We start from the raw sequence: 15,957 nt of genomic DNA, 5'->3' as shown, positions 1-15,957 counted from the left end.
GACCCCGGACTCAACCGTCATTATCATCTTCATCTAATTCAGATGCTAAATAACCTGAGATGTTGATACAGCGTCGTAAAATAACCTAATGAAATAAAAAAAATAAAATAAAACTCCTCAGAGGATGACAATAGATAGCGAATGCGAGCAGCAAAAAGGTTGAGTGACGCGCAGTCAGGGTTTCCAGGTCAGCAATTTTTTTATTGGGTTATTTTACGACGCTGTATCAACATCTAGGTTATTTAGCGTCTGAATGAAATGAAGGTGATAATGCCGGTGAAATGAGTCCGGGGTCCAGCACCGAAAGTTACCCAGCATTTGCTCGTATTGGGTTGAGGGAAAACCCCGGAAAAAACCTCAACCAGGTAACTTGTCCCGACCGGGATTCGAACCCGGGCCACCTGGTTTCGCGGGCAGACGCGCTGACCGTTACTCCACAGGTGTGGACTCCAAGGTCAGTAAAACTGGAATATCGTACCAAGCCTGAATTAAATTGAATTTAAATTGAAAGAAGGGGGCCCTATGACCCATCACTGCGATCTTATTAGATCATTTGCGCTGATCTTCAAGCTAGGCGCATTCCCAACCCACACATGCTGACCACACTAAGGTTCGCTGCATACCCCGGTTTCGAGCAGGAAACCCCACTCGCCCTTAGCGTTAGAAATACTCACTTCTCCCTATAAATTTCCCGTTTTAGAGACAAAAAGCGTTGTTTCACTATTTATAAGGTTAATATTTTATATAAAAATTTGTTTTAAGCTAATTGTAATGAATTTTCAAGCACTTATACTGTATATATAAGGTCATTTTAACTGCTTATATGCAAAAATAACGCACATTCCTACATACAGGTAAAGAAAATTGTTTTCAGAACCATCTCTAGCCCCTTGTGTGATTGTAGAGCCACGGAGTTTTTAACCGCCTCTATGGTGTAGTGGTTTGGCTTGTCTATGGACCAAGAGGTCTCGGGTTCAATTCCCGGTTGAATTACAGACTAAATTCAAGGGCGTAGGATATGGAACGGGGCGTACACTCAGCCCCGTGGGTTGGAAAATTGAAAACACACGATAGAGTCAAAGAAAAGTCTATTAATAGCATCTGTGGGGACTCGCATCAGTGATCATGCAGCGCTCCTATCCCGTCTGGTAGTCATGCAATTGACTACCAATGGCCGATTCTATACTCGGTCCTGCCGCTCCTTGTGCTTGTCATGTCATGGAGTGGATGGTTGTACTGTAATTAAAATTAACATCATGTTTCGAGTAATCTGAAAATTATAAGCAGATAGTTCAGATTAGGGAAGGAGAGGGAAGTTCAATAGTTTATTTCCAATTAAATTTGCTTTACAAACATTACATTACAAAACTAAAATTGGAGGAGGAATTTCGATTTTCTCAAGTCTCTTTCACATACAGTAGAACCTCTATAATCCTTGGTAATGAAGGGAGTGGACAAGGGTGGTTAATCGAAAAAATCGGATAATCCCCACCATAAAATATTTGTGTATGTTTATACTACAGCCTCATAATAGTCCTCCGTAGTGTTGTGTTTAACATGCTAGATAGTGAATCAGAAGTTCACTAATTTAATTCTGGTTGTCAACGACGGGTTTATAAGGGCCAAGCAAATTCCTTATGATGGTTGTTTGCGGAAGGATAGGAATAGTATAGGGCTCCTGTTGTAGATCTACATACGTTGTACACTTTATCCTTATTTTTCATTAAATCACGCACAGTTGTAACACCAACCACGTATTCTGATGCGAAATGAGCCGCGGTTTTTCTTTTCCCAAACCTCTCAATTATTTGCATTTTTATTTCAATACTTAGCAAGACACTTTTGACGCCCGTGGAAGATATTTTGCATAGAAATTATGAAGTACGGGCATTGGAGCAGTAGGACAAGGACTGAATGCTTCACAGTTTTGCTATATATTGTGCGGAAGTTCTTGGGACTATTATACAGTACAAGTTGGGAAAACACTTTCGAGTACGTTCTTATTGCTTGCAGTAGTACTATGTAAAGGTAAAAGCTTTTGTGAGAGATCGTGCGTATTTGCTTGGTTTCCGCACAAAACCAATCCGCGGTAAGTCTAAAATTCCACATTCAGTATTCCCAACCTAACACACATAACAATTTCCCTCTTCTTACCGCTTAAGTGACATATTGATTTTACTGCTTTAAGCTTTTAACATATTATTTTAGAGACGTTCAATATAGTAATAATTATAAATTGGAAACTTACCACTGCAATTTCACCTAAATTGCACTGTTAATTATTGTTTTTAAAGATTTGCAAAAATTAAGTAAACTCTACAACTCCACTAAAGTTACTGCATTCGTGATGCAAGTAACATTAAGCAAGCCGTGAAAAAATCAACAAGATTCCAGATGCCGATGTTATTACTGCAATATGTTATAAAAATAATTTTCTTAAAGTATTAAAATAAAAAATAAATCATTACATAACCTTACCGTTTGTTTTAAGTTCGCATTTATAGACTGGGGGGGGGAGACAGACGTATATCACGGCCTGCTGGAGTATAGTAAACACAGAAAACATTTTAAAGCAACAATGTTGAAGATAGATATTTTTGTTTTGCAAATTTGCCGTCATTGAACAGAAACCAAGATGGAGATTTCATTGCAACTAATTAGAAATTCCTCTTTCAGGTATGTAATAAACGATCTTCGCACAAAATAATGTACGGTACACGAGCGGTATGTTTTCTTTCAATTCTCGGAAATTAAAAAAGCTCAACTACGTTTCGCTCTTTCAAACTTTTCCTCGAACATGAAAACTTCAACATACCGCTCTTGTAACGCATATTACTATTAATGAAACACTCTAGAAAAAATAGGATTATAATATAAGGTATAGTTCTAAGTTTCTTATATGTTTATTTCCGTAAGAAAGAAAGAAAGAAAGAAAGAAAGAAAGAAGAAACAGAAAAACACTAGGATAACCCGCCGATCGGTTAATAAGGTGACGGATAATCGGGGTTCTACTATACTACGGTATCATATGGCAACTTTGGACTTAATAGGCCTAAGCTGATTAGGAACCTACCTGAACTCAAATATTTCCTCTCACGGAAGTATTCCCACCCTCTTATGATGCTTAAAGTTGTTCTTTTAAAATAAAAATGTCACACAGTAGTCCCTTCGTCTGCTGTGTCTCCATCTACTCTACCCTTACTGAAGTAGGAATAGGAGGGTGGTTTTATAGAGGGGTAGAAAGTTTAGGTGGTGGTGGTCCAAGTAACTGGCAGCCATCTAGCGGGATATTTCAACACGACCGTGTTGGCGAGTTGCCAGCCGTTATTTACACGAGGACTGAGCTAGATACAATAACACATTTAAAGAAAACATTTTCTTGTAACATAAATATTAACCATTTCTCACAAAAGAAAAATGAGGGTTCGGCGAAAAAATGGCGAAGGAAGTAAAAATAGACTAAATGGTGAGCAAGAAACGACTTCTATTTGTGTGGAGTACTATGTACTGTATTTGGGGTTAGTGCAGTTAATAATTTTAGAAATGAATCCACAGATTAGTGTTAATAAGTGATAAACACTGGTAAAAGAAGAGATCAATATAATGAGTACGAACGAACTGTATGAAGGTAGGATGAGTAGTCTAGAATTAGTTTTAGTTGCGTAAGATTTAATTAATTACTTTTGCATCTCAAGCACTGGCAAAATTATCCACTAAGTTAAATTGAGGTAGATTATAAAGTTACCAAGAGATAAATTTTATTAATCATAGACAACAGACTTCTAGTGGTTTAAATATCATATAATACTATCAGTTCTTCGCTAAATCAGTCGGTGAAGCATCGACAACAGAAAACTATCGTAAATGCACTAAAACTGTACACACGCTATAGATGCAAATGACCTTTTGTATTGTTACGGTATTTTCAATGCGTATAAACCTTCTTAAAAGTATCCGTACATAATATTATCAGTGCAAGAGAATGCACTACTATAGTCTACATTATAAGAATAATAAACGTTATCCAAACCACCTAGAAAAAAAATGATAGGAGACGAAGTTCTTTTTCCTCCCACAGAGCACATTCGACAAAATGTCTTGATACCGTGACGAGAAAACTTCATTTTTCGCAAAACCTTCGCAACAATCACGACGTCACGAATTACGTCACTGACCTATGTCACGTGTTGCAAAATGACTACAAAATAAAGATTTAAAAATTCGCTTCAACCAATCTAACCTAAAAGCCTTATTACACTTACTACCACTGCTTATATTTGACCTGTTGACTGTCAAATAGGTAGTAAATATCGGAATAAATAACTAAGAATAAGAAATAGGTAAGTTTACATATTACCAATGCTATTTTCGCATGCGTTGCGTTTTTATCGTTTGCCTATTATATTGATTAGGTCTACGTGGCGTAATGCAGCATATCTTACATCATTATTTTAAACCACATCTTTAAGTAACGATTAGTAAAGAGAAGAAATCTCTCCCCCATTTTAAAGTTTAATTAGTTGTGAAGCAATTAGCGAGCAAATTTAATTAATTTATTTTCGAAATCAGTCACGACGATGGCGACGTCACGAGGTGCGTCACTGACCTACATTACGAGTTGCAAAATAAGAAAGTTAAATACTATAATTCAGTGAATATAAGACTAGTCATTTTCCCTAGACCAAAAATACAATACAAAAGGAGTAAAAATTATTTTACAGTGAACCAAGTTTGTGCTAAAACGGTTTAAGTGCACATTACTGTGGTTCACTAAAACAGTTCCTTTTTGCATGTTTTTAAAGCCACTTCCTCAATTGTTACAGTGATGACGCATGTTATCTGCAGCACTGTGTAGTATAAGAACAATGTAAACCTCCTTCTCCGGAAGGAAACAAATATAGTATCAAGGGGGAGAACCTTTCCACATTTGTATATTTGTTTAGTCGTGGAAGTAGGGCAAAGGAATTTAACATAATTTTGGAGGACCTTTATGATGCTGTCTACTTTTAGTACTGGTAATTACGTCACTGATTGATGTCATATAAGTACTCATAAGTGACTAAAATATAGAAGCAACAGATTCTCAATTAATAATGTAACTTATACCAACCAGAATTAGTTATAAATAGATTTGGAATATGGATGGTTTTGAATAGCCTACTTTTTCCTGCCAAGGCGAAAATTTTGTTCTTTCAGTAATCAAGTATTTAGGTATTATTTTTATGCACGTTTGGGCATAAATCTGCATTATTTTGAATATCAGTTCTGTAGATCCATAAGTAGGTTTCAAGTTATAATTATCTTAATGTTTTAATAATACCGGTAATAATTCAATGACATCTACACTTTATGCACTAGTTCGATAGTCACTTAAAAAAATTGCGCCTATGTCAATTGTTACTTCGAGATCCAAAGCTGCTAACTACAACTACAACTGCTAAAGTGTTTCAATTTGGAATCAGCATTGCCAGATCTGTAGAGCCAAAACTGCAGTAATTTTTCAAAAACTACTATACACTTAAAGAAATTTATAAACATATTACATATCTATATTAATAATATAAATACGAACACACACATACACAATATACATAAATATGCACATGTACAGGAGCCAGTGACGTGCGGCGGCCCAACAGATTACCCAAACAGCCGTCTAGTCAAGTTTTCTTTTCCTTCTTACTATTTATATTTGATTACTAATTATAAAAATACGTTGGTATTTGGTACCTTTTTTTTTTTTTACAAAATCTATAAGATTAGGCCTACTGCAACTACTGCCTAAAATTAAAAATACGATTATAAAAGACTACTCTTAAGTATTGGTAAGTCGTGACAAATAATTCCATCTTGTTGGGGAAACCTGTGGTAATCGTCGACCCAGAAATTCATCACGAAATTTTGTGCGCTTTGATGATTTGGAGAAAAACGCTGCAAGCCCAGAAAGAATAACAAAAAATATACGGCATTCAGGAATACTTGAAGTACTTTGGGACCGTGATAAATTTAAACAGTATGCATAGTAGTGAACAACGAGAGCTTGTGCAAAGACGCCTTAATATTAGCTTGACACCATGTAATGAAGAAGCCATCACTGCACTTCTATCGTGCGACAATTTTCTTACTGCAGTTTGAAAAGTCTTGTGCACTGGCAACAGATTCAATTAAATCATTTTGAATACGATTTTATACTCCTTTGAATACTGTAGATGTCTCCAAAAAAGTTTTTAGAAGAAGGTTATACTGGGCGGTGTAGTCCAAAATTTCTAAATAATTACCGCGGTTGTTGAACATTTTCGACTCACCGTTTCCTCTAAATGAAAGTTCCAGTTTTGCAAGTAAGCAAATAGCATTTATAAGCCTTTTCAGAATGTCTCTATTGCGTGTTACCTTCTCATTATGTAGAATAATACTTTGTTGTGTTTGGTCCCTTAGCTCAGTTTCAATACGCACAGTTCCAAAAATCGCGAGTGCGTTAGAAGCACGAATATGAGCAATAGCAACATCATGATCCCGTATTGCTTCAGTTAAATTACTGTATTTAGCTTGTTGTATTCTGTAGTTCTCCAAGTGGACCTTCTGTCACAGCTAAACAGCAAATAATTCCAACAAAACAGTCTGTTACACTTAACACTTCCAGTAGGCTAATCGCATCTTTCGTAATTGGTATTCTGAAAATGGCTAGTAATAGGCCTATTCTTTTGTTGCTGAATTAAATTATTATTATTATTATTATTATTATTATCACTAAACATAATCAAAACTTTTTATTGCACTTCTATACACGTACATAATATAACTACAAAGTACCGGTATAACAAACAAACGCGAGAGAAACAGTACGTTTTACACTCATTCGACTTCGCGCACACAGCCAGCCCAGGCAGGCTACCGGTTGCTTGGAGTATATGCATCTACTGGAGTCTCGTGAGGCGTCCCTCATTGGTTAGAAGTTATAATGACGTGAGTTGTCATAGCAACTTCCATGCTAACCTGCATTCTGCACTGCTGCCAGCTCGGGACTGCAGTATGTGCATTGTATATGCCCAATCACGTGACTTACAATTAAAACGTATTTAGAAACGTTTCGAGACTTTGTGATTAAATAAATAGAAAGTTTAATCATTGATTTACGTAGATGTCGTGATTCTTATAATCAATCAGTGCTGCCCAAGCCGTGCTTGGGTTGCTTGGGTGGACTGCACGTCACTGACAGGAACATTAAATACATGGACTATTTTTATAACTTAGAATAATATGTTATTTTCTTAACATATTCACTTATGAATGCCACAGCTCTACCTGTATTTTATATGTAGATTGATTTCAAATTACTATTGCATGTCTATTTTTACACGTTAACACTGGACTTCACTTAACGTTCATACCATTTATCTGCTTTTACATAGGCTATATTCCAACAGCTTTCCAAACATTAAAGTCTATCTGTGAACATACTTTATCATGTCACTTTATGTTATTATTCTTCTTATTGCTGTTAATTTGTTTATTTTAGAATTATAATACCTTCACCATAACTTCTGCAATGAGTACGGAACGGATTTCTAGGTGCTAAAAAGGAGAGATTTAGGACAAGAAGAGCATGGTCATAGGAAGAAAAATACAGAAGATAAACTTGCGAATTCTAAATGAGGCAGTGAGGAAGTGGACAGCTTCAAATACTTTGACTGTAGGCTACTATAAGCAGTAAGATGAGCTGCTGCCAAGAACTCAAAACGAGGATAACAATGTCCAAGAAAGCTTTTAACAGGAAAAGGAGCGAGCATCTTCTGCGGACCTCTGGAAAAAGAACTGAGGAAGAGACTAGTGAAGTGCTTTGTATGGAGTATGGCATTGTACGCGACAGAAACATGGACATTACGACAAAGTGAAGAGAAGTGAATAGAAGCATTTGAAATATAGATATGGAGAAGATTGGAACGTGTGAAGCGACAGACAGAATAAGAAATGAAGCTGTGATAGAAATAGTGAGTGAAGAAAGAATGATGCTGAAACTGATCAGGAAGAGGAAAAGGAATTGGTTGGGTCACTGGATGAGAAGAAACTGCCTGCTGAAGTATGTACTGTAAGGAATGGTGAACGGGAGAAGAGTTTGGGGTAGAAGAAGATGTCAGATGATTTTTTTTTTATTTTATTGGGTTATTTTACGACGCTGTATCAACATCTGAGGTTATTTAGCTTCTGAATGATATGAAGGTGATAATGCCAGTGAAATGAGTCCGGGGTCCAACACCGAAAGTTACCCAGCATTTGCTCGTATTGGGTTGAGGGAAAACCTGTCAGATGATAGATGACATTAAGATATGTGGATCATACGAGGAAACGAAGAGGAAGGCAGAAAATAGGAAAGATTGGAGACAGCTGGGTTTGCAGTGAAAGACCTGCCCTTGGGCAGAACATTAATTGAATGAAAGAATGAATGAATGATGAATGAATGAAAATACAATTCAAGACTTTTAGGAGTTTATATAAAATTAGCAATTAATAATGTCAATAATTTTAGTAGATATTCCATTACAGGTGAAATTTATGTATAAAGAACTGGTGCTGACAATGAGTGCTACTGTACTGAAGATTCAAATGCTATCAGTGAAAAAGACTGATTGCTGATTGGTCAGTTTCATTTCGTATAACATGGGTGCACTGACGCGAAAACTAGTTTGTAAACTCTCGCCTAACCTGAACAACCTATCACCCCTTTTATGTTAGGATGGACTTTTCCAAAGGAACTTCGGTTCAGAAAATTAGGTAAAATCTTCTTCCTTCCCCTTCTAAGACCAATATGAAACGAAATTACCAGATCAGTTTTGTAAAATAAAAAAAAAATAAAAACATTTTTGTAGTTTTTTGGGCATTTTTAATACGGTATTTTAAATATATGCAAAATACTAAAATTGCGCTGTTTAGGCACATACAGTTGTTTAGGCATTTATAGGAGTTGTGACTCATTTAGGGGGGATCCTGTGTACATGAAACATGTATATTCTATTATCCATGTGCTAAAAAGGATAAATGTTCATCTTCCCTCTTGCTTAAAAAAGTCCCTTGTGCAGACACTTGTATTTCCCTATTTTGACTATGCTGACATTTTACTCACTGACCTTTCCAGCGACAACAAAACGAAACTTCAACGTGCTCATAATTTGTGTGTACGTTTTGTAAGCAATGTTCGTAAATATGATCATATTACTCCATCCCTGGAAACAATAGGTTGGCTTAAACTAGATAAGAAAAGAAATTTACATTCACTTCTCCTTCTCTTCGAAATCTTGAACTCCTCTATTCCTTCGTACCTGTCGTCTCGCTTCACTTACCTTTCTTCCCACCACAATCTGAACACACGCTCTCGCCATGAAACAATACTAACAATACCATCCCATCGCACCTCCTCATACTCATCCTCTTTCAAAATAGCCCTGCCAAGACTCTGGAATTCGTTACCTGCTAGCATCAGGGACTGTCGAAATAAAATTGAATTCAAACGCAAACTTACTAGGCACTTGGTCAGTAATTGAGACTCGTTCAGACATGTTTTCTTGTAAATAGTTCTCTGAATATATGGTAATTTCATCACTATAGAATTTTGTTATTCTAGATTTAATTTGTAATTCAGTAAATACAAAAGTATTCTTTGTTCTTAACTTCTATAAAATTTTCTAGCTTTCGTTAATCAGGTAATCTTGTTGTACTTTAATTTTTAATGTAATTGTAATTGTAAATTTAAAATTAATTGTAATTTTATTCTTCATATTATAGTTATAATCCCCTGGTAGAGGGGCAGAGAAGGCCTGATGGCCTTATCTCTACCAGGTTAAATAAATAAATAAATACTAAATAAATAGAGAGATCTGAATAGAATAAGTCTAGGACGTAGAAAACAAAATAGGTATGGAACTAGAAATCCGTTCCCTAGTAATGAGAAAGTATATATTTAAAATCGTCTTCCAAAAAAAACGTTTTGCTGATGTGTTTAATACATTTCAGAAACAGAAGTTAAGATCAAAGAAGAGGAGAACCCACAGGTGGAACGACTTTATATGCAACTTCAAGAGGAGGAGGAGCAGCAGTGGAAGGAGAAGGAGGTAGAGGATCTGCAGAACCAGCTGTACGAGGAGCTGCAGCACGAACTGGAGCAACAGGAGCAGATCCTGGCAGAAGAGAAAGTCAAAGTGAAGACAGAGCCTCCACAGCTGCTGCTGATGGATGAACAACCGCAGCAGGAGGTGCCTGCTCCCCAGCGAAATAGTAAGTATCTGATACAGGGGCCTGGTCTACAGAAATTTGCAGTATAGTCAGTTCCTAATTTTACTAGAAGATTTAATTTCGCATTTCCTAAGTGTGATGTCCTTGAACTGAGGCCATCCTCATAACCTATGATCACTATGCTTTGCTTTCTATCTATTATCTCCATGTCCTGAAGAATATTTAAGGCTTCACGTGGTTAAATATTGCATTCTGTTTATAGTAGCTGATTTTTTAATGATTTTCAGCTTTTTATTGTAAGCATATAATTTTATCTTAGTGTTACGATTATTGTAAATGCTAATGCCCTCTCGTCTTTAAAATACAGTAATAACCTCGTGACATACATAATCCCATGTCTTGTAAATTATAAAAGTAATACGACAGTGCTGTTTTGGCTCCTACAAAAGACCATTCTGGTTTCGAATACATGTAATTTACGTTTTATGAATCTGAGGTGCTTGAAAATAGTACCAATGGGAAGAGAAACTCGAAAAGTTTAGTTCCTTACCTTAAAGATGTTCAATGTGTCCCTCCTTGGTAACAAGGAACACATCAAGCCTATAGTTAAGTTCCACTTAGGTACACAGATTTTCCGACCCCAGATTCTGAGATTATGTCTGTTCACCTTACCAAGAAAGATAAAAAGTGGCTTCGTCAGAAAACATCACAGAATGAATTTCATGAAATGGATGTAAATTAAAAAAATAAAGACACTTTAATGAATGTGTCGTACAGTGAGGAAAAATCTACAAAATAAAACAAGACGAGAAATAGGTACAACTGAAATTCCAATGGTAATCCCAATTTTAACATATGGATCAGAGAACTGGATTCTGAACAGAAAAGAAAGAAGTAAAATAGAGTCTGCAGAAGTGAGACGTTTACAACCTACTGCTGGGTATTCTCTCATGTTGTAGACCAGGTGAAAAATACATATTTGTAATGTAACTTAAAAATTCAGAGACTTAAAACTCAACTGGTATCAACATATTATATTCAGGATGTAAGAGCACTGAATCCCAAAACTTGTAATGGATTACAGACCAAAGGGCCTAATCTTTGCAGTACAAGAAGAAGAAGTAGAAGAAGAAGAAGAAGAAGAAGAAGAAGAAGAAGAAGAAGAATAAGAATGAGACAAAGAAATCGACATCTATTGCTATCACTTACATTTTCTTATTATTTACATTTACACGTATTATTTTCATTTTAAAATTATTTTCATATGATTTACAAACCTGAGTTAACAATGTACCATTTTGTGCCTCACAACAGTTGCTCAAAATGTCGGCCACAAATCTCAATGCAAGAATGAAATCAGTGTAGAAGATTCTGCCATACCCTTTCATATGCCCCTACCATATTTTTTAATCACATTCCATGTATGAGTTTTCAGAGTTCTTATAAACAAGTGATTTTAGATATTCCCATAGAAAATAATCAATTGGATTTATGTTGGGTGACTTCGCAGGGTATAAAATAGGGCCTCCTCTTCCAATCCACTGAACAATAAGCCTCAGGCTGCAGTGCAAGCCTTTGGGCCTCTCTTCCGTAACCTCAATTAAAAAACTGGGTACATCCTCCAGTATTTCAGGCAGAACTCTGCATGAACCACAAATACGTGAGTAAATGTGGTCTTCAGATGGGCAGGTAGAAGATATGGCCCAGTGCAATGGTCTTGTAGTCTAAAATGCTGACCCAGGTATTTACAGCGAAACTGACTTGATCATCTTAATCTGGCTTTGCAGATCCCAAGTTACCCATCTCAAAATTTTCTGAGCATCTTCTATTTCTTGTTTAAATTTGCATGCTTTTACTGAATTACCTGGTATAACCATTTATTCAGTTATTCAATAAAATACCCTCTTAAAAATGCAGGCTAAAAAAGTCTACAACTTAACCTTCAACTGGCAAACCTTTCATAATTCACTGGTTAACCTATCAAAATATATGCCAATAACTCGTCATTTTTTCAAGTTCATTTGCAAGTGTTCAACCAGGTACTATCACTATATATTTTGTTGGCATATTCAGTTAGAGGAAGTTATTTCTCACAAACGACTTGCTTTCACCCCTATTGAAGCATAACTGTTATGGTTTACATAGACTGTAAAGAAGTACTGGTATCAAGGAAAAAAAGAAAGAGAGTTAAACTTAATTGTAGTTACAAACTTAGCAAGAAATATACAGAGTGGAAGTGAAATAACCCTGCAGATTGAAAGGGACAATAGGATACACTTAAAGGAATAGAAAACCTGTAATACTGGGTATGTTTTGTGATTAAATGCACGGTTAATTAGAAAATTAAGTTGGAAATTTCAGCATTCTGGCAACATTACCGCTAACATAGTCGTCTTTCTTCTCGTAATAAAGATGTAAGAGGTCAACAAACTCAGGTCTGTCTCTGTATGCGAGCATCCTTCTCTCGCTACAATGTTGTAATTTGCTTGCATTGCTCAGTGACTTGAAATTAGTGGTTACTGAATTAAATTTACACGGAAACCGTCCATGTTATTGAAATACACCAGAGGGATAAATGATTCTTTATTAGATTTTCTATTTATATGGACAAAAATCATGATCCTATTCGCAATAGTTACCGAATAAGAGGGTGTTAAACATTTTTGAAAAAAAAAAAAAAACATTTTTTTCTGAGAAAACTATGAACTTTCCACAAATATAGTATTACACTTTTTTCTCACATACAACTTGAGCTATTGGCTCTGAAAATCTGCAAGGTTATTTCATTTCCACCCTGTAGTACTGGCAGGAAGGGCTTTAGGTATCGTGCTCTCGTGCCATGGCACTACCTAAATAAAATATAATCAAATCTTATTTTTAACTGTACTTTCAGAGAACTATAAGGTCAGAAATATTAAAAATATGGATTTACAATGGAGTGATTCCAGCAGAACATCGATTTGAACTACCGCGTTGCACCGTGTCTGAGATAAACAATGCCATTCACCCACTCATGTGCTGCTGTATAGCTGTACATACGCGTATTATGTTTGTCATTTGAACCAGCTGTCAACCACCTCTGTATGGGCATGCGCAAAAGTGTCTTGTAATCCATTCGATGGAGCTTCATGGTGGTGCAAAGGGCAAGGGGAAAGGTCTTATCCATGCCATTCAGTTGACAACTCGATTTGAGAATGCAACACTAAATAACGAAAATTTTTGTTCCATGCCAGGGCTGACTTTCTTGCAAACAAATACGTTATTGAAAAGAGTGCGAGCGTAGGAAAAACAATGCGGTATCTGGCATCATATATTGGATGCATGTAATTGTGCTGTGTTGATGAGAAACAAATTATGAATAAAATAAATACTCCATTCTTCATCGTATGAAGATAAACGGAAAGTAAATACATAATATCGAAAGACTAACTCTAGATTTGAACATAAATATGTAAATAAAAGGTGCTAAAATGTTTATGCAAAAAACAAATGGATTTGTTGGTGTGATAGGCTATTAAAGATTCTTTCTTCTGTTTTCCTCGTGTTCATTTTTGGTTGTACCTGGCATTTTTTCCGTTGTTGGTAACTCTATAGCATCTATGCTAACAGATGGAGTTACTTGTCAACAATGTGACGCTGAAACGTGTGTTCAGGTTACTGCCCAGTGACAGTCCTGATGTATTCTATATTTTTGATGATTGGTTAATTAATATTAACCCGGCACATTCATACAAATTTCCAGACTCTAGACACCCAGGTAATTTTTCTTCTTCAAGAAGAATTCACCGAGAGCAAAGCCCGGGAATCGAACCCGGGACCTCCAGATCTGTAAGCCAGCATGCTAATCAACAGACCACGGAGGCAGTCATTGAACTTTTTGCTAAACATTATAGGGAAATGTAATTAAAGTATAGAACAGTTTAAAAAAAACTTCAAAGTTCCGTGAATTTATTATATTAATTTATTACTAGGTCTATTATTATTATTATTATGATTATTATTATTATTATTACTACTACTATTATTTGTATAAAATGTTCATGATATAAAACAATACATTATCATTACTTTTCGTTCTTACTTGAATTTTCTGGCACTACTGAGACAAAGAGGCTTCAACCGCCACGAGTACTAGTATGTCTTATATAAATCCAGTTTCGGAAAATATGAAATGAATTTTAGTAAAACATGTTGAAATCAGACACATGTTTTCAAGTTACATTATTGTATAATGCAATGTTATTGCGTGAGTATATTTTAGTCATTATATTTACTTTTCTTTGTGCAGGGGGTAAAAGACAACTCGGAAGCTGTGACGTCAAGGAGACAGTATCAGATACAATGAGGAAGAAATTCCGTCAAGATGAAGCCAATGCTCGTGAGTTACATGGCCTTAGGATACTCTACGAACAAGACAAGGGACAAATGGCTAAAATTCTACACGAAATACAGAAGAAATTTGAAGAAGAGAGAATTACAGAAGCTAAGGAGCTGCATACGATGAGAAAAAACTATGAGGAAAGATTATGGGAGAAGAAACTGGAAATAGAGGAACTGAAACTATGTCATTTGAAAGAGTTACATGAATTGGAATTACGTAAGAGAAATATGAAAATTCAGTTTCTAGAAGAGCACGATTTGAAAAAATGATTTTTCTATTTGTTATTCAGAGCCTGAACTACTGGGCTGGTCTGATTTGTATTGGATGTAGGTGTGTAGTTCCATTATACAGACTTCATTCTCCCTTTAAAAAACGAGTCAAGTGATAAGTGTACATTCTTGAAGGTTGGAGGATTCAAGTGGCAAATTTCTTTAAATAAGCACTAATGTTTCTTATTTACTTAATTTTGATAATTCAAATTCTTTTTTAACCTGGCACTGGTCGCTACACGAGATTTTGCTAAGTTTAAAATTCAAAAGACAATCACATCAAAATGGAAGGGGTTGCAAGTTTGTCTCTCTTTCTAGCTGACTTTTATAAGTGTTGGCTATTACCTACTAGGAGAATTTTCTTCAAACAATACACGGTACTCTGTAGAGAAAATATAGTCGGACCAGTAGCACAGTTATGATGAAATAATTACTGTCATGCCTTTGTAAAGTCAACAGACTTCTAATCCTACTCGGGTCTATTATTTCCTTGTGAAAGTTCCTAAATCTTTCATTGAATGCAAGTATATTTCGCCAGGCAAATTATCTTTTTTGAAATGAAATGAAATGAAAGAAGAACATGTATTTTGCAGTACAAAAGCCAGGTTGAATATAATAGTGCCAGGAAGTATTAAAGCAGGTATATGGACCTTCCTTTCAAAGAAACTACGGTATATACAATAGAATCCCTTGTATCCGGCAACTATGGGACAAAGTCAGTGCCAGATAACCGAATTTGCTGGTTAATTGGAAAACTATTTTATAGGTTGTTCAAAGACATAATTGGTATACTCGTGCAGAGATGCCACCATCTTGCAAGTGCTGTTCCCATACCTACCTAAATCACTTAACTGGCTATCAAGAAAAGGGATTGAGATCGTGAATTAACTGTTCTGCAGGCAAGAAAGTACATATTATTCACTCAAAAGAGGCACATAACATCAGCATTTTGTGCTATCATCACCTCAGTGTATGTACTGCACATGTATATAACAGTGGCGTCCCGTGGCCTAGAATTTGTCCGGGGCTATTTGATTATAGTTTGTCATGTGTGGTACTAAAACTAAAGAGCTATTTCATTAT

At 35.8% G+C, this 15,957-nt stretch overlaps 1 protein-coding gene across 3 annotated transcripts; it reads left to right on the top strand.

Annotated features, from left to right (window-relative positions):
- The first annotated feature begins 3,327 nt into the window (after positions 1 to 3,327).
- On the top strand, positions 3,328 to 15,843 carry LOC138706518 (golgin subfamily A member 6-like protein 26). Of its 3 annotated transcripts, none has more exons than XM_069835890.1 (3): positions 3,328 to 3,466; positions 10,006 to 10,266; positions 14,513 to 15,843. In XM_069835890.1, the coding sequence occupies exons 1-3, from the start codon at positions 3,418 to 3,420 to the stop codon at positions 14,872 to 14,874; spliced, it is 672 nt and encodes a 223-aa protein (XP_069691991.1). In that variant the 5' UTR covers positions 3,328 to 3,417; the 3' UTR covers positions 14,875 to 15,843. The 3 variants fall into 3 exon arrangements, with proteins under 3 accessions (XP_069691991.1, XP_069691993.1, XP_069691992.1); XM_069835892.1 differs by lacking the exon at positions 3,328 to 3,466 and adding an exon at positions 4,215 to 4,340; XM_069835891.1 differs by lacking the exon at positions 3,328 to 3,466 and adding an exon at positions 8,677 to 8,769.
- Positions 15,844 to 15,957: the final 114 nt, after the last annotated feature.

The sequence above is a fragment of the Periplaneta americana genome, chromosome 9 (genome assembly GCF_040183065.1).
Source record: "Periplaneta americana isolate PAMFEO1 chromosome 9, P.americana_PAMFEO1_priV1, whole genome shotgun sequence".
Classification (NCBI taxonomy): domain Eukaryota; kingdom Metazoa; phylum Arthropoda; class Insecta; order Blattodea; family Blattidae; genus Periplaneta; species Periplaneta americana.
Note: the sequence above shows the minus strand (reverse complement) of the source record. Positions and strands in the feature narration are given on the sequence as shown.

Bases quoted from the DNA above. Each gene is read 5' to 3' on its own strand.
- LOC138706518 (XM_069835890.1), top strand. From the start codon at position 3,418: ATGAGGGTTCGGCGAAAAAATGGCGAAGGAAGTAAAAATAGACTAAAT. The intron at 3,467-10,005 runs GTGAGCAAGAAA...AATACATTTCAG, and splicing joins AAGTAAAAATAGACTAAATG to AAACAGAAGTTAAGATCAAA. The intron at 10,267-14,512 runs GTAAGTATCTGA...TTCTTTGTGCAG, and splicing joins GCCTGCTCCCCAGCGAAATA to GGGGTAAAAGACAACTCGGA.